Genomic DNA, 18,835 nt, shown 5'->3' with positions numbered 1-18,835 from the left:
CCCCTGTGCCAGGACAATGCCCTAGGCCACTTCTTCTGTGAAATCCCTCAGATCCTCAAGCTCACGTGCTCCACATCCTATCTCAGGGAACTTGGGTTCATTGCAGTTAGTGCCCGTTTAGGACTCATATGATTTGTGTTCATTGTTTTCTCCTATGTGCAGATCCTCAGCGCCGTGCTGAGGATCCCCTCTGAGCAGGGAGGGCACAAAGCCTTTTCCACCTGCCTCCCTCCCCTGGCCATGCTCTCCTTGTTTGTCACCACTGGCACATTTGTCTGCCTGAAGCCCCTCTCCATCTCCTCCCCATCCATGGAACTGGCACTGTCAGTTCTGTACTCGGTGGTGCCTCCAGCCCTGAACCCCCTCATCTACAGCCTGAGGAACCAGGAGCTCAAGGCTGCAGTGTGGACACTGATGACTGGATGATTTCAGGATCATTCAAGTGCTGGCAAATCAATTGTAATAAATCACAAATCACTTGGGATAAAAGTCACCTTTGATGCTTCTTGTTGGTTATGTCTTGTTTTTTTTTTTCCTTTGTTTTATTTTTTTTTTCATCTAGTCCACAAAGGAAAGCCATTCCTTGTGGCATTTCTCATTTTGTTTCTCTTCACCATCCCTGTAGCTACAGACTGTGTCAATGAGGGGCTTTGCTCATGGTGGCTTTAAAGGAACTCAAGGATCTCCCAGCAAAGTTTTTTGCAGAGATGCCCCTTTTGTTGCCTTCTCTAGAGCTGCAGCAGCAATGTCTGTGTGCAGAGCTGGGGGCAGATCAGTGCTGGCACAGCAGCTGTGCCCAGCAGCAGCAGCACTTGGTGGTGCCAGTGCTGCTCCTGTGCCACTGCCCGGCTGCCCTGGTGGCCCTGGTGTTGCTGCAGGGCCTGAGTGCTCTCGGGCTGGGCACAGTCCTGGGGGTGGCAGTGCCAGGGCTGTAGCAGGGACAGGCCATGGGCACTGCTGGGGCAGCGCTGACGCCTCAGGACAGGGCCTGGGGACTCCAGGCTCCTTGCCCAGGCTCTCTCAAGAACACGGCCAGGCCAATGCTCAACAGAGAAAAACCCCCGTGAGCAGCCCCAGGCTGGCCGTGGGCAGGCTGGGGGCAAACAGCACGGCTGGTGCTCAGCCAGGGCCCTGGGGGAGAGGGGAAGGAACAGCAGAGCAGGGGCTGGTCCTTCCCCACTGTGCTGGACAGCCCATGGCAGTGTCCCAGAGCGTCCTCATGGAGCTGCCAACATTATCCCCCCTCTGCAGCCCTGGCCTCTTCCCCAGCTCACAGAGGTGCCACATCCTTGCAGGCACAGACACAGCAGCACTGGCTCAGGAGCCCCTATTTGCATTGCACAGAGCTGGTGGGAGCACAGCCATGCTGTTGGTGTGGGGACATGAACCTGAGGGAGCACAAATGCCATCAGCCCCTGAGGCCAGGAAGGGCTGGGGCATGGCAGGGAAACCACTCAGCTTTGTCCTGGCCTCTGCAGTCAGTCAGAAAGTTTGTTCCCATCAGCTGGGAGTTTCACCAACGCAAAGGACGTTGTCCTTATGGGCTTTCCCCTAGGAGCGCGGGGGAAATGCCACCAAGGGAACTTTGAACTTTTGAATACTCTTGGCCTCTCTAAATCGAGGCAAGTGACAATTGCAGAGACTTTTTCCACAAGAGCGCTCCTGTCATCTGTGGACATTGTACATATGTTCCCCAGTAGGGCCAGAAAACTGCATAACCCAGAGTAGGTGTACTGTTGTTTCCTTTTTACTGCCTTTTGTTGGTTTTTATTATGTTAATTTTATATTGTTATATAGTGCTCTTTTTTTTGTACTGTCTTATATTTTTTTTAATAAGTTAGACCACAGCTAGGGACGTAGGGCAGCCACAAGCCCGTTAGGTAGCTGATAGTGAGTAGGGACAGAACCTATTATTTCATAACGTGTCAATTTACAACCAAATTGGACCACTTCACCGGACTTGTCCACGGTGGACGGGCCACCTTTACTTAACCTGGAAAAGGACCATATATTCTATATATGTGTTCGAAAAACAGCCAAATGCCTTGTCATCTAATTAGTGACGCACATGAATGGATGATCGAGATTCCCAGTGTCCCTACCTACTGTCATGAATAAATTCGGTAAAGTTAAGATAGTTGAAATAAGCTGATAATTGTTAGACACCTTTATTGTACACCATATTCACTCCAGTTGTACCCTTGTTGTAATACCCCCCCCCGTTACTTCCCCCACTGTTGAATTGTTGTACCCCCTTGTGTTAATACTCCAGTTGTACCCCTTGTTACTTCCTCCACTCTTGAATCCCTTTCTTGGTACCCTTATTGAGTCTCTCGGGTATTGCCTCCGCTGCTCCCAAAATGGCGGCCGGAAATAGCTCCGGTAATATGCAAATGAAGCTAGGCAGAAGAAGACTCCACAAGAGGCCCTGGAAACAACGAGCCGACATGGAGATTTAGAAAATTAAGCAACAAGACTCAGTGGGGAAGAGTCCCCCTGTACCATCAACCAGGTTTTGGAGATCACCACCATCTAAAGGTAATCAGACTGAGGTGAGGACCCTAGTCAATGAGCCGGGAGACGTCTTCCTAGGCATGCCCCCGAGGACTGGAGTCCCAGTTCTGCTGCAAAGCAAAACTGATCACCTCCTCCTCTGCATCGCCAAAGGGAGCAGCGGCAGTGTGCGCGACCCCTCAGGCTCCCACCCAGAGCTGATCACTCAATAAAGGCCTTTAAAAGGAGCTGGTCTCCTGGCCCATTTCTATCACCTACTATCCAGTGAAACCACAGCCAAGGGAACGAGCTTGGCGGAATCAGCGGGGAAAGAAGACCCTGTTGAGCTTGACTCTAGTCTGGCGCTGTGGAGAGACATGAGAGGTGTAGAATAAGTGGGAGGCCGGGCGCGCGCTCGGCGCGGCGGGGCGACCCGCCCGCCGGCGTCCCGGCCGTCGGTGAAATACCACTACTCTGATCGTTTTTTCACGTACCCGGTGAGGCGGGGGGGCGAGCCCCGAGGGGGGCTCTCGTTTCTGGCGCCAAGCGGCCGGCGCGCGCCGGCCGCGACCCGCTCCGGGGACAGCGGCAGGTGTGGAGTTTGACTGGGGCGGTACACCTGTCAAAGCGTAACACAGGTGTCCTAAGGCGAGCTCAGGGAGGACGGAAACCTCCCGCAGAGCAGAAGGGCAAAAGCTCGCTTGATCTTGATTTTCAGTACGAATACAGACCGTGAAAGCGGGGCCTCACGATCCTTCTGGCTTTTTGGGTTTTAAGCAGGAGGTGTCAGAAAAGTTACCACAGGGATAACTGGCTTGTGGCGGCCAAGCTTCTCCTCACAGGACTTGTGTTCCAGACCCCTCAGCAGCCCTGCTGCCCTTCTCTGGACACTCTCCAGCCCCTCCATGTCCTTCCTAATTTGGGGGGCCCAGAACTGGACACATCACTCAAGGTGCTGCCCAACCAGTGCTGAGTGCAGGGCAAGAATCACTGCCCTGCTCCTGCTGGCCACAGCATTCCTGATCCAGCCCAGGAGCCATTGGCCTTCTTGGCCACCTGGGCACACTGCTGGCTCATGCCCAGCCTGCTGTCCATCAGTCCCCCAGGTCCCTTTCTGCCTGGCAGCTGTCCAGCCCCTTTGTCCCCAGCCTGTAGTGCTGCAGGAGTTGTTGTGGCCAAAGTGCAGGACCCGGCACTTGGACTTGTTCAGCCTCACCTTGTTGGATTTGGCCCCTGGATCCAGCCTGTCCAGGTCCCTGTGCAGAGCCCTCCTACCCTCCAGCAGATCCACACTCGCATCCACTTTGGTGTCATCTGCAAATTTGATGATGGTGGACTCAGTCTCCTCATCCAGATCATCAGTGTAGATCTTCAAATCCACGCTGGCAGGCTCTGATCCCTCGGCCATCCTGCAGGTGCCCTGTGATGGCACTCAAGGTGATCTCTTCCATAACCTTGCCGGGCACCGAGGTCAGGCTGACAGGCCTGGAGCTCCCCAGCTCCTCCTTCCAGCCCTTCTTGGGGATGGGCTCACATTGGCACCTCCAGTTACCTGGGACCTCCCTGCTGAGCCAGGACTGATGATAAATGATGGACAGCAGCTTGGGGAGCTCATCCACCAGCTCCCTCATCCCCCTAGCATGGATCCCATCCAATCCCATACACCTGTGAGTATCTGAGTGGGTCAGCAGGTCCCAACTGCTCCCTCCTGGATTACAGGGGCTGTTCTGCTCCCTGTCCCCATTTACCAGCTCAGGAGAACACTTGTCCTGAGCATGACCTGTCTTCTTGTTGAAAACTGAGACAAACAAGGTGTAAAGTAGCTCAGCCTTTTCCTTCTCTTTAGTTACTTGATCTTTAGTTCTCTCTGTAGGAACTGAGCTTGTGACCCCTTTATCTTTAGTTATATTCTCCACTGCATCCAATAAAGAATAGAGATTCTCCTTCTCCCTGGTTTTGCTAACTTTTTAATTAAAAAAAGTTATAAAATATTTTTTATAAAAATATTTTTTTTTTTACAGAAGCCACTAGGTTTAGTTTTAATTGAGGTTTCACCTCTCTAATTTTCTTTCCTTATAGCCTTAAACAAAGTCCATAAACACTTCCTGAGTTGCTGGTCCTTTTTTCCCCTGTGTTCCCAAAAATGCTGCATGGGCAGCCTGGACAGTCATTTTCCTCACTAGCTCATCTTTTGGCATGCTGGGACAGGCTGCTCCTTCCCCCATCAGATTGCTTTCTTGAAATGTCTTCATCCTTCCTGGACCTCTTTCCTTTTAAGTGTTGATTCCCTTAAAAACACCTGGGAACTGACTGAGGCTGCCCTCTATGCCCATGTCCAGATCAGCAATAAAGAGATTTAAATGACCAGGCCCCAGTCCTGAGCTCTGGGGACACCCCTGGATGTGACTCCATTCCTCAGCTGCTCTGAGTGCCAGGACATGGCTGAGGGAAATGGTGGGTGGGGGTAGGGACAAAGTGTTTTTGATTGTCAGCCATGAAGGCTCTTGATTTTCATATCTGTTCAGACTGCACTAGGAGGTGCCCCAGCTCTGGGATGGGCCCTGGGCCTGGAGCAGGAGCAGCTCTGGAGGGCCCCAAGGCCGGGGCTCTTGTGCTGGCCTGGGCAGATGGGATGGCAGCAGGGGCTGCAGAGCTCTCAGCACCTGAGCCCGAGGGGAGCAGGGCAGCCAGGGAGCCTCCTTGTGCCTTGGCCAAGCCCCTTCCCCCATGGCTGGGGCTGAGTCCTGGCTGAGCTGCAGCTGCTGCTGTGCCCTTGGCAGGGGCTGAGGCCGTGGGGCCAGTGGCCAGAGCAGCCTGGCCTGAGCAGAGCTGTGGGGCCAGAGCCGGCTGGGCTGTGCTGGGGAGAGGCCCTTGGTGCTGCACAGAGCTCAGGGCAGCTGGCAGAGCTTGCAGGGAGCTGGGCTGGGCTGGGAGAGGCTGACAGAGAAACCATCAGTGACCATCTCAGCCTGGCTGAGCGTGCAGGGGCAGGAGAGCGTCCCTGGGGCTGGGCAAGCAGAACTCGGAGGCACCAAGGGCACCAACAGCTGGGAAATGGAGTGTGGAATGTGGCTCCCTCCCTTCAGCCGCTCCCCCCGCTGCCGTCCCGCCGCAGGCTCGGCCGGGGCCGGCCCTGAGCAGCAAGGAAGGAAGGCCGGCAAAGCAGAAGGCTCGGCGAGAGCCGAGGAGCAAGCTCCTTGGGAAAGGGAGGGCGCTAAGCGTGCCCGCCCTGCCTCTGCAGCGGGCTCTCGCCCTGCCGGCCGAAGGCCCCGGCTGCCTGGGTGTCGGCCCGCTGCCGGCCCTCCCGCCGCTGCCGCTGTGCGAACTGGCTGAGGAGAGACTGGGCCGGGGGGGAAAAGTCTGCAGGCGGCGGCAGGGAGTGCGATGGGGGAGGGCGGGGAGCGCCCAGCCATCGATGGGCGGGCGGCTGCGACAGACAGGGGCAGGGACAGGGACAGGGACAGGGACAGGGGCAGGGGCAGGGACAGGGATTTCTTCTTTCTTCTTTCTGCTTTTTCTTATTTCCCCCAGCTATGGTTTACAAATGATGAAAAGCCATTGCTGCTGCTGCTGCTGCTGCCAGCAGGAGTGCACTAAGTCAAACAGAACCCCCCAGGAAGGACGCAGCTGTCCAGGCCCCTGGCTGCAGGGAGGGTCTGAGCCTGGTGTTAATACCAGAGGAAGTGCAAAAGACACCTGCGTGTGGTGTGGGCAGCTGAATGATCTGCTCTGCCCCGTGGCAGAGCTTAAGGAAGAAGTGGAAAGGCTGAGGAGCATTAGGGAGAGCGACACAGAAATAAACTGGTGGAGTTACAGCCGTCCAACCCTGAGAGAAGCTCAGCAGGAGCCAGAGGAGCCCTGCCCTTCTTGGCATCAGGCAGAAGGAGGAGACCTAGGAGACAGTGGGGAATGGAAATGGGTCTCTGCTGGGGAGGTCATAAAATTCCGTCCTGACCCCCACCACCTACCCAGGTGCCCTGACAGAATAGGTATGAGGCTTGGCTCCAGAGGCTCTGCCAGATGACACTACAGAAAAAATTCTGCCTGGAGAGTCTCCCAGCTGCACTTGCTCTGTCACACAGATCACAGCCTCAAACATTAAGAGGAAAAGAAGGGTAGTGCTAGTAGGTGACTCCCTTCTAAGGGGAGCTGAGGGCCCTGTAGATCGACTGGATCCATTCCACAGGGCAGTCTGCTGCCTCCCTGGGGTCCAGGTACAGCAGGGATATCACCAGAAAGTTCCCTAATGACTAAATGAACTTCATCTGTTCACCACTGTCTGGGCTACAGTGACCGTGAAAGAACAGAGTTCTCAATATTCGGTGAAACAAGGAGGGGCATCAACAAAACTTCCACTCTGGACTTCTGGAGGGCAGATTCGGCCTGTTCAAGAGACTGATTTGGCGAGAACCCTGGGAAACAGCCTTTAAAGACAAAGGGGTCCAGGAAGGATGGACATACTTCAAGAAAGAAGTCTTGAAGGCACAGGAACAGACTGTCCCTGTGTGCTGAAAGGCGAGCTGACAGGGAAGACAACCAGCCTGGATGGGCAAGGAGCTTCTGAAGGAACTAAGGGGAAAAAAGAGGGTGTATCACCTTTGGAAAGAGGGTGAGCTGTTGAAGGATGTTGCCAGGCCATGGAGGAAGAAGATCAGAGAGGCAAAAGCCCAATGAGAACTTGAGGAAATCCAGTCATTGCAACCAACCTTTCCTTGCCAAAATGCCATCCTTGGTTGGAGTAGAAGTGGAATGGAATGCTAAGTGCTGAGCTCCTGAAGCCAGCAGGGACACACACCTGAGAGCCAGGCATGGTTTCCTTGGCCTAAAGCACTCAAAAGCACCAACACCCCCCTGAGGCCACACGTCAGTTTTAGCCGTGGGCCGTGTATCTCACTGAAATGGATCTGTCAGACCAACCTCCTCTTCTCTTTATTCTCCTCTTCCTCAGTAGGAAAAGCCTTCCACTGGAAGTGGGCCGTGACGTTACTCCTGTTTTTAATGAACATGGTAGCATGGTTGGACATGGTGATGAAAGTCGTCTCAACCTCCACGAAATTTGTGCTCAGCCCAACACGGACAGCTCCAGCTTCTCCATGGAGCTCTGTGTGGATAGTTTCTTCACCTGGAACAAAGCAAAGGGGAGTCTTTGCTCAGCTCAGTTGCTGATGGAAGCACAAGGACCAGAGCAAACTGCAGGTCACAGGAGAAAGTGTCACAGCTTTTAGCTGAATGAGCAGTTCCATGGATCAGTACATTTATCACATCCTGACAGCTCTGGGGGTACAGCGTGAGGATGTCCTGGGCACCTCCTTAAACACCTGATTTCTGAGAGTGTTTGTGCAGATTTGGCCCCAAGGTGACAGCACGTACAGTGAGATTTGTCAATGTGCTCCGGTGACCCACTCAGATCACCGGGATTTCTGCATCAAAGTCCTTCAGGTGACGCTGAGGAGCCCAGTTCAGTCCTGGCTTGCCCAGGGTCTCCCCTGGGCATCCCACGAGACTCCTGTCTCTCCTGATCCCTTGCATCCCTTGTTGCTGATATGCCTGGGGGCATGTGGGCAGCAAAAGGAGGCCCAGAGGAACAAGTGGAGTGACAGCCCACAGCAGGAGGGGACACAGGTGAGGAAACACAACCAGCCTGGCTCTGCAATATGACAAACCACTACAAAATGAACACCGTGAAAATCATCATCATCATCTCCCTGTCCAAACCCACAGCTGCATTAGTCGTGAAATATTTTATATTGTTCTGATCTCAAAACCCAAGCTGGAGCATTGCAAATTAAATAAAAAAGGGACAAAGGAAAGATTAATGAGAACAGAGTAGCTTCTACATGAACACTGAATGGGATTCCTCAGTCTAGAAATCAAATGCGAGATAGATGTGAGAGGTTTGCAACAGCTTGAACGGCCTGGGAAATGAGGACGATGAAAAATTTGTCTTGATTTGTCACCAAATAGGAACTCGAGGGCCTGGAAATGTTATTAGACAGAAACTAAATATATGTGGAAGGGCAGCATAGAAAAAGGGTCTGCAACAAGCCAATGGAGAAGCAGCATACGGGACAGAGGTGTGCAAGAAACACATTGCACTGGAGAGAGTCTGATGGAAACCTCACACCTCGCATACAGCACTGCCCAGGAATAAAACAAAACTTCACCCAGGCACAGCCTCACGGTCGTGCAGAATCAGGGTTCCTCCTTCCTCCACTCAGCAACTCCCAGCAAAACAGGAGTGCAAAAATCTTAGCCCTGTTAGAGGGGATCCACTTTATCAAGCTCCTAAACACCAAGGGGCTTGATAAACACAACAGAACAGTTGATCACACAACAGAAAACAGTTATCAACACAACAGTTGCTAACACAACAGAAAACTCTGTTTTCTTTGGGGTAAAGCTAGAACAGGGGAGGGACCTCTGGAGGGAATGGAGGGGGATGGGACAACAGGGAGCGATGGTGGAGAAGTGTCCTGTGCCCCGTGCAGGGCCCAGCACTCACCGGTGTTGCAGCACAGCCACCCGGAATGGTCACCGGTCGTCAGCGGGTGAAATCCCACTGTCACCCGCATGCTGTCGCCAGCGCCCAGAGTTCCCGTGGTCGGAACCACGGAGAAAGGACTGCAACACAAAGAGAGGGCAGCAGCTGCAACGCTCTGCTTCCTTTTGTTGCTCTTTCCCAGCCCTGTTATCACCCAAAGGTGTTTTGCACAAGGACAGATCCTCACCTCTGGGTGCTCAGCTGGTAATGAGCTGCCCGGTTACCGACATTGCGAACCAGCAGAGTCTTCTGGGTGCTGTACTTGACCGGACAGGCCGAGAAGTCCAGCTGCTCAGGGAAGTTCAGGATAGCTCGGCCACCAATGGCCCGAATTGGCACAACTATCCTTTCGCTTTCAGTCATGCAGACGAGCTGGTGGGAATAATCCTGCAGGAGAAGAAACTAGCTCAGCACAGGACATTTAGTGCCATCCCCATGGCAGAAGAAAAACCGTTTCCTATAACCCTTCAAGGGCATCAGTTTACCTATTCCACCCTAAAATGAACACTAACTTCTACTAATATGTCGCATTTTAAAGGCACCAGTGCACTTTGCAAAACCTATCTCAGTGGCATTAAGCTCTTGTGTCACTTGGGTCATCCAGAGAACTGCCCTAGGCCACCATAATTTTTACTCTAAATTTTAATGATGTTAAATAATTCCTAAGTCCCTTCTAAGGAACATGGAGCTAGGGAACTCAGGACATTCCTCTTTAGGTTTCTGTATTCCCACTGTTTGAGAATAGGACAAAGTGTTAAACTGACTCTAAGCAGCAAAAAGAAGATGAGGAAACAGCTGCACCCAAAAAGCTCCTGCACCTCTGGCCTGGTATAGAAACATCAGTTGGCTCAGAACTGCCCTCTACCTTTGCCTCTCTAACTGAGTCAGGAGAAGAACAGCACTAAGAGGTGGCAGCATGCTGTTGGAAAGAGCCTCTGTTTTCCTGCAAGGCTTCCTCCCTTCCATGCCATGTCCTAAACCCTTCTGTATGAACAAGCGTCTGGATCACAGCACTGAGATCGCACTTGCCAGGGCCCCAGCACCGCTGTTCAAACCTCCACACAAAAGCACCTTTGGCAGGGAACGGCTGCCAGGTGACAGAGACACCAGAGTGACAGGCATGAAGACAGAGGCACAGCAGTGTCACTGCTGGGCTCACAGCTCTGCCTGCAGGTTGCGCCTGACCTACACGAGCTCTTTCATGCCGTCGTGTCCACTCGGCAACCGCTCGAGTGACCTGGCCAGGTGACACGGCGACGGTGGAAATCACTGCCTTCGGTTCCTCGCAGGGTTTTCCAGGAGTGCCTCCAGAGGAGTGACCGGACGGCTAACCCACTGAAGGATGAGGCTGACTCTTTTTGGGGGCGAACGTCGGGGTTTTATTAGAAATTCCAGGAGCTCCATCAAAACTCAACAGAAGCCAACCAACGAGAGCCCCAAGAGGGACTCTGAAACAACTTATAAAGGGGGGAGTGGAAGGGGAGAACAACCAATGGGGTGAAACTGGGGTGTGGCTTTCGAGAAGATGGATGGGATTAACAACCTATTAGGGGAAAGTAGGGGAGGGGTCCCTGGTCCTGATCCAATCACTCAACGCCCCTGATGGAAGTTTCTGGGTGGTGGGAATGGGGTGCCGAGTGATGGACAGGGCACCAGGGAGGGGACACAGGAATGACTCAGCAGTTCTGCTGAGTCAAGGGGCAGGCTTAGGGAGGAGTGACAGGGGTTGAACCAAAGGGATATGGGGGAGTAACAGGGACGAACCATTCTTAGAACATAGGCAAGAACAACAGTATAACCAAACATAATAAAACACAATACAACAAATCAGCAATCAAGCAATCAGTGCAGGACTGCTTCTGATGCCTTGAATCAAGAAGGCAGAGAAGAACAGCAAGCCAAGAGAAGAGAAAAATGGGGAGCCAGGAAAAAGGACCAAGAAGACCTTTTCAAAAGTAGATGAAAAAGAAGATCACTTAAGAAAGGTCATTATTTTTGCTTCCAAGATCTGTACCATCTAGATAGGGCCAGACTTGCTCAAATTATCCTGAATGACAGAGAGTGTTTGTCCTGTGAACTCCCACCTGCTCTTTGGGCATTTGTTTCCTCTTCAGTTTCATTGGATTGAGGCAGTGACCTTTTCAGAGAGTGGGGAGGAGCTCTCAGAACTCCCCTAACCCCATCCCTGCACAACACTCAGAACTCCCAGCAAGGAGATGTCCCTGCTGTGTGAGTCCAAGAGAGGCAAGAAAGGAACGTTGTAGCAAGAGTGAGGTGCACAGGAATGTGTCCAAGTTTTCCTTCTCTCTGTTCATCAGCATTTGTTTTCTCGGTCTGGGCTCACAGGCCCCTCCAGACAAGAAAACAGAGGGATCTCCTTGACAGAGCCTCAGCAGTGGGGCATCTTCAGTCCAGGGAGCTCCAGACCCCAAGGGACCTTTGTGGCCCTGACTCCAGCGCTGCCTGCAGGGCTGGATCTGCGCCCACACAGGAGATGAGAGAGAACAGCTGGCTTGGAACCTCTTCTAGCTGGGACCAGCCGTGTCTCTCAAGGCTTTGGGCAGAGCTTGAGCTTCCCCCCACCAACATGCCCAGGTGCCCAAGGGCAGGTTGGTGAGAGCAGCACAGGTGAGTGCCCAGCCTGACAGAAGGAATTGCTGTGGCAAAGGGAAAGGGAGAGAACACACGCTCCGGGCTTCAGCTGCACATTGCTTTAACTTGGCTCCGGTGGCACAGCCCGGCAAGAGCCTGAGGCAACACACGGCGTTCCCTACTGCACCAGGACAGCCCCCACCAACAGGAGCAGGGCACAAAGAGGTGGGGAGGGGGTCTGCAGCTTCACAGCGCTGCTGGACAACAGGGGCAGGGAGAGGAGGGACGCGAGGGGAGTTTCCAGCCTTAACACAGCCCCAGTGGCTACTTACAGGAAAAGACTTCAGCATTTCCCTGGACCAAGGACAAGGTGTCGGTGTCTTTTTTGGGAATCCAGAAGCCATTTTGAAGGGAGGATATCCCAGATGAGCGACAAAGCCTCAATGAAACTGGAAGGAGCAACAATGGAACTCTCAAAATCCAGAACCCAATTTGTGGCAGATTCAAGGCATATACTCGTGCTAAAAATTTTATAGCATTTGAAAGTAGCTAAATGCTTGTTTGGTGTAAGTAGCTAGTATTGTCAGGCCTCTAGTTGGGCTTTACTTGAACTATATGGCTATGTTGTGCAATTCAGAGATGGATCCTACTGAAACCAGGAGCTAAAAATCTGAACATTAATAATAGTTAGAAGAGACCAAGCTCTCAGGACTCCTGTGCAGAGACCAATGCTCTGCGTGTTCAGGACTCCTTTGCAGAGACAAATACTCTGCGTGTTCAGGAATCCTGTGCAGAGACCAATGCTCTGCGTTTTGAGGAATCCTTTGCAGAGACCAATGCTCTGCGTGTTCAGGAATCCTTTGAAGAGACCAATGCTCTGCGTGTTCAGGAATCCTTTGCAGAGACAAATGCTCTGCGTGTTCAGGAATCCTGTGCAGAGACCAATGCTCTGCGTTTTGAGGAATCCCTTGCAGAGACCAATGCTCTGCGAACAATTCGCTTGTGAATGGCGAGTGTAGCCGCCTGCACGAGCCCAGGCTGGCACAAGCAGCCAGGAGCGCGGTCTGTGGCCACTGAGCTGTTCCGCAGCACAGCAGCCCCGCACGTCACAGCCGCCGCCGCCGCCGCGTTCGCGGTTACCAGGCACCCACGGCACCCGATCGTCGGGGCCAGGCGGGGCCGGGCGGGGCCGGGCCGAGCCGCAGCGATTTTCAAAGGCGATCCTCACTTGAGCTACTGACTTGACTTTGGTGCTTTCTGAAGAGTTTTTCTCTAAATATTTAGGAAAGCTTCAAATGTGGTGATAAAGGCACCCCTGGCAGGCCTATCCATTGCTCTTGGGGTAGCACTAGTATTCTACCCTGGCTGGAACACCAGGAGGGGCTGAGGGAGCTGGGAAAGGGCCTCAGCCTGGAAAAAAGGAGGCTCAGGGGGGACCTTCTGGCTCTGCACTACTCCCTGACAGGAGGGGACGGGAGGGTGCTGCGAGTTCAGGAGGCGCCGGAGCGGCGTGGCTCCCACTGTCCCCTCTTCCACAACTCCCTACAACTCCCTTCTACCTCTCCACGTCCCTGCCCCCCCATTTCTGTGACCCTGAGACCCCCCTGCACTCCCATTCCTGAGAACCGAGACGTCCTTTTACCCCTTTGCCCGGCCGGCACTGAGACGCCCCTGTCCCTCAGCTGTGCCCTGTCCCTCGGCTGTGCCCTGTCCCTCGGCTCTGTGGGCTGGGGGTGGCAGCAGGACCTGGGGCAGCCCTGGGGGAGAACAGCCCTGAGCCCCAGCTCAGCCAGTTCCCCCAGTTCCCCTCAGGTCACTCCCAGCCACTTTCAGTTCCACTCACTATGTTCCCAGTATCATCCTGGTCACTCCCAGTATGATTCCAGTTGCTCTCAGTGGCCCCTAGCATAGACCCAGTCACTCCAAGTATGATCCCAGTATGAGCCCACTATGATCCCAGTCTTCCCCAGTATGGTCCCAATCAATCCCAGTTGCCCCCAGCGTAGACTCAGTCACTCCCAGTTGCTCTCAGTGTGTTCCCAGTCACTCCCAGTACAGTTACAGACACTCCCAGTACATCCCAGATGACCTCAGCATACTCCTAGTCATTCCCAGTCACATCCACTCAGCCCAGTAAGGTTCCAGTTTCCAACAGTATGATCCCAGTCACTCTCAGCCACTCCCAGTCAATCCCGGTTGGTGCCACTATGATCCCTGTTGCCCCAGTTCTGGTCCTGCTGGGTCCCAGTGTGCTCTGATCCTGCTCCCTGTGGGTCCCAGTCCTGGGTGCGGTGTGTCCCGCTGTATCCCGGTGTCCCACTCCATCCCAGCCTGTCCCAGTCCACGCCGGTCCCTCCCGGCAGCCGCTGCCGTTTCCCAGATCCTGCCCCTCCCACCCCCGGAGCTGCAGCCGGACGCCCCCCAAGATGCTGCTGGGGCTCGGGGGCTTCGTGTTGGGCTTCGTCTGCTGGGCTGGGGCTCAGCTTCCCCTGCGGGAGAAGGGGAGGAGGGTCCGGGGGTCGTGTCCCCCCTGGGAGCGCGTCTGACTCCCCCATGTCCCCCCATGCCGGGGTCACCCCCTTTTCTCTCCCCAGAGTCCTGCCCCAGCTCCTGCTCCCCTCTGGGAGCGGCTTCGGGGAGCCCCCCTGGGACCCCGTTGGAATCCCCATTCCTGGGGTCCTGCGGGACCCCCCCGCAGCTCCTTCCCCACTTCCAGGACACCCTGTACCCCCTTATCCTGCCCTGACATCCCCTGCACTCCCTTTGCCGGCTCTCCTCCTCTGGCAGCCCCTGGATCCCCCGTTTCCCTGACTCCGGCCACCCCCGGACCCCCATTCCCGGTCAGCCCGGGGCACCTCACCCCCAGGCCTCCCTTTGCTGGGAAACCCGGCCTGGGCACGGGGCTCTGCAGCCGCTCTGCGATCTGTGATGGCCCCAAGGAAAGGGAGAGAAGAGCGAGAGGCACAGAAGGGAATCGCCAGCCAGGGATCGCAGTCCCAGCGCCCGCTCCTGCTCCGCCGGGGCTGGGAGCCGCAGCCGCAGGAAAAAATGGATCCGCGGATGGCGGGGCTTGCCCCGCTTCGGGCCGAAGCCGGCGGGTTCCAGGCAGGCTTGGAGCGCAGGGCCCGGCAGCTGAGCCCAGCCCGGCCCGGGGGTCCCGCAGGGAGCGGCCGAGGAGCTGCCGGGGGATGCCAGGAGGGGATCCCGGGGAATTCTCTGGAATTCCCCCGTCCCCTCCCCCCTCGCTCCCTCGGGCACTTTTGCTTCGGCCTTTCCCGCCCTGCGCCGCCGGGATCTGCCCGGTGCCCGGTGACGTCATTGCAGCCTCGGGCTGCCATTGGCGGGCAGCAAAGAGCGGCGCCAATGGCGGGGCCGGAGGCGGCTCTGGGGGCGGGGCCGCAGCGGAGCAGAGCGATGGCTCCAGCGCTGGGGCTGGGGGCGCTCCTGGGGCTCCGGGGGGGGCAGCGAGAGGTGAGAGGGACCCCCGGCACCGGGACTCTTTGATCGCCCGTTCCGGAGCACCGAGGGGCCCCTGAACCCCCATTCCTGGGCGCCGCCATCCCCCCGCACCCCCATTCCCGGCGTGGGTTCCACCCTGCACCCCCTTATCCGGCACCAACAACCCCTGCACCCCCTTCCCGGCCATCCCGCCTCTCTCAGCCCCCAGAGCCCCCTTTTCCTTCGCCCACAGACCCCCTGGACCCCTATTCCTGCCTTTCCCAGCACCCAGCCCCTGCTTTCCTCAACACCGAAAACACCCGGGACCCCTAGTCCCAGCCATCCTGGGTTTTCCATCAGGATCCTCGAGTCCAGCTGCTGGCCCTGCACAGGACACCCCAACAATGCCAGCCTGGGCCTGGCAGTGGTGTCCAAACGCTGCTGGAGCGCAGAGAGCCCTGGAGCTGTGACCCTTCCCTGGCGAGCCTGGTCAATGTCCCAGCAGCCTCTGGGGAAAAACCTTTTCCTGAGATCCAACCTAAGCCTGCCCCGACTCAGTTGCAGCCGTTCCCTCCAGTCCTGTCCCTGGGCACCAGAGTGAAGAGGTTCCCACAGCTCCCAGCCAGGGACCCGCTCCCAAGGCTGCTGCCATGGCCACCAGGGCTGGCACCAGCTGGGATGCTCAGTCTCCACCAGCCAGGGTTTAGGAATGGGATTCCCCAATTTCCTGCTCCTGCTAAAACCGCTCTGCTACTCGCTGCCCTCCCGCCTCCCATGGAAAGCACAAAAGGCAAAGATCCCCGGCTGGGATAAGAACAATTTATTGGGAACAGCAACCACATAAGGAAGAAATAGGAACACAAACAATATTGAACACAGAAGAGATAAGAAAACTACACCACCACCAACTGTCTCTTCCCAGCCACCTATTCCCTCCTACCTGGAAAGGACACCCTCCTCCTCAGGAGAGAGAGAGAGAGTCCCTTTCCTGCCCCTGGCAATGACCTGAGGTGGGAGTGAATGTTATGACAGCACCACGGCCAGACCCTCATGTTCTTTGAGCCCACATCATGTCATTGCCAGAGGCAGGAAAAGAGACAGGTTTCTTCCCAGCATGGATCACAGGGAACATGGGTCACCAGGGCTCTTCCCAACGTTGGTCCTCCAATGGGGGATGAAGCAGGAGCAGTGCACAAAGCTCTTCCTGCAGTCAGGCCATTTGCAGGCCTTCCCTTACTGGTGCCTCCGTTGGTGTTCGGTCAAGTGAGAGTTCCTGGAGAAGCTCTTCCCACACTGGGGACACTCGTAGGGCTTCTCCCCAGTGTGGATGCGGCGGTGGCTGATGAGGTGGGAGTTTTGCTTGAAGCCCTTCCCACAGTCAGGGCAGCGGAAGGGCCTCTCATCTGTGTGAATCCGCTCATGCAGAAGGAGATGGGAGCTGGTGTGAAACCTCTTCTGACACTCAGAGCACTCGTAGGGCCTCTCCCTGGTGTGGATGCGTTGGTGGGTGACAAGGTGTGAGTTTTGCTTGAAGCCCTTCCCGCAGTCAGGGCAGCGGAAGGGCCTCTCATCTGTGTGAATCCGCTGGTGCAGGATCAGATGGGAGCTGATCCGAAACCCCTTCTGACACTCAGGACACTCGTAGGGCCTCTCCCCGGTGTGGGTGCGTTGGTGGGTGATGAGCTCAGAGCTGCACCTGAAGCCCTTCCCACATTCCCCACACTTGGAGGGCCATTCCCCAGTGTGGATCATCTGGTGGCGGATCAGGGTGCTGCTCTGGCTGAAGCTCTTCCCACACTCCAAGCACTTGTAGGGCTTCTCCCCATCACGAAGCTGCTCATTCACCACCAGCTCCGACATCTGGCTGAAGCTTTGTCCACTTTCCTGGCACAGACTGGGTCTCTCCTCCTCAGAGCACCCTGGGTTGGGTTTGGAGCCGCTCCTCCTGTGGGATCTCTGGGGCTTTTCCTCCCCATTGGATTCCAGCACTGTGGAACCACTCGAAACGGCCTCTTCCATGAGGCTCTGCTGCGGGGATTTGTCCTCCCTGGTCTCCATCTTCAGCTCCTTGTCTGGGGGAGGAAGAACAAGGACAGGATGGGATTTGCCTCCATGCCAGAGGGAAGGGGAAGGAGATGCCCCCAGTGCATCCCCGGGCGGTCGGCGCTGGCAGCGGGGTTGTCCTGCAGCCGGGGGCAATGCTGGGCTGGGAGATGGAGCAGGAGAGGGGGGGAAAGGGGCAGTGACTTCCTCCTCACCTGCCTGGGTGTCCTGGGGCATTGTCACGGTTTGAAAAGACAGGTGTCTGCTAAGGAAGACAGGATCCTCTCTTGAAATAGAAAATGGAAACCCCTTCCCTGCAAATAATGATGATTTTGAAATTAAGGGTTTCTCAGGGGAAAATATGGGCATAGGAATAACAGTTCTTTCCTAGAAAAACACAAATGCGATAGCACAAAATAAAAACCACTGACTGAGTCAGAATAGGACTAGGCACCCTGTGGGTCAGGATGCTGGCAGCAGTCCCATGAAATGGGGGCTGCAGTCCTCCTGCAGTATGACAGGTGTGGTTGTGCTGAAGCAATGATCCTGTAGAAGGCTGAAGTTTTCCTCTGAGGGTCCAGTGGTGGTGTTGTTGGGAATCTTCCTCTGGGAATCCAGTGGAGAAGAAAAGCTGCTCCACTGAGAATGCAGTGGGAAAAGATGCCGATGGCCTTCAAAGTCCGAGATTATAAACAGGCAGGAATGCTTGGCCCCTCCCCCTGGGCGGAGCATCTCACAATGGGATGATGTCATTTTTCTCAGTCCTGCAGGGACATTCAATGGCCCATTAAGAGAAGATATTTCCTGCAGGAAAGATTGGTTCTGGAAGAGATAAAGAAAACTGGTCAATTAACAGAAGATAACTGTATCACTTCTAAGAGATGGGAATTGATTACACACCCCCAGCTACATCATGTAATTTAGAGATATTGACCCTTGTTCTGCCACTGCAAGATTTGGCAGAAAATACCTTGGACCACTACTTTTCCATTTTCACAGACCTTGGAGAGGACCCAAAAATCTCCCAAGATGGGGTTTGGAGGCCTCATCACACAACCAGCAGGCAGAGGCTGCGGGCTCTGGGCTCAGTGGCATGGAGACTGAGGAGAGAACAGGAGTAGCCTGGGAGGGGCTGAAGGGTGGTTTCAGAGATGGTGGAGCTTTTCTTCCTAGAGGAGATAAGCATGAGAAGGAAATAATGGCCCCAAGGGCAGCTGGGGAGGCCCAGACTGGAGAGCAGGAGAAAGGAATTTCTCTCCCAGGGCAGGGCTGTGGTGCAAGACGTCCCCCAGGAGCAGCCTGGAGCAGCCCAAGGCTTTGTGTGGCTTGGCAGCTCCTGTGCACAGCCCAGCAGGGCTGGGCCACTGCCTGCAGCCAGCCCAGGCACAGCCCAGAGGCACAGAGAGCTTCAATCAGTCAGGGCTGGGAAGGTGCTGACAAGTGCCTGGGGCACAATCACTGCCAGCCCTTGACACAGGAACCTCTGGCTGCAGGACAATGCAGCTGCAGCTCCTGCAGTGTTCTCCTAAGGCTGGAACATCCCAATGCCCACAGACTCTGTGAGTCCATTCTCTGAGGCCAGGGGTGCCCAGGGCTGTCCTGCAGAGCAGGGTCCTGCAGCCCAGGGCGCTGTGCTGGGCCAGGGCCTCTGCTGCCTGCCAGGGACAGCTCTCAGCCAGCCCTGGGTGCTTCTCACAGCACTGGGGGACAAGATCTGGCTGCAAGGAG

At 55.3% G+C, this 18,835-nt stretch overlaps 1 protein-coding gene across 1 annotated transcript in view; it reads right to left on the bottom strand.

Annotated features, from left to right (window-relative positions):
• LOC128821200 (zinc finger protein 208-like) overlaps positions 1-18,835 on the bottom strand; it is a 1,118,338-nt gene that overhangs the window by 36,602 nt on the left and 1,062,901 nt on the right. Inside the window, exons 17-18 of the mRNA XM_054002161.1 lie at positions 16,302-16,882; positions 13,294-13,297 (exon numbers count right to left, since the gene is read on the bottom strand). Coding sequence (XP_053858136.1) covers positions 13,294-13,297; positions 16,302-16,882 — 585 coding nt within the window. The remainder of the gene's footprint in view (positions 1-13,293; positions 13,298-16,301; positions 16,883-18,835) is intronic.

This window comes from Vidua macroura, chromosome 36 (genome assembly GCF_024509145.1).
Source record: "Vidua macroura isolate BioBank_ID:100142 chromosome 36, ASM2450914v1, whole genome shotgun sequence".
Taxonomy (NCBI): domain Eukaryota; kingdom Metazoa; phylum Chordata; class Aves; order Passeriformes; family Viduidae; genus Vidua; species Vidua macroura.
Note: the sequence above shows the minus strand (reverse complement) of the source record. Positions and strands in the feature narration are given on the sequence as shown.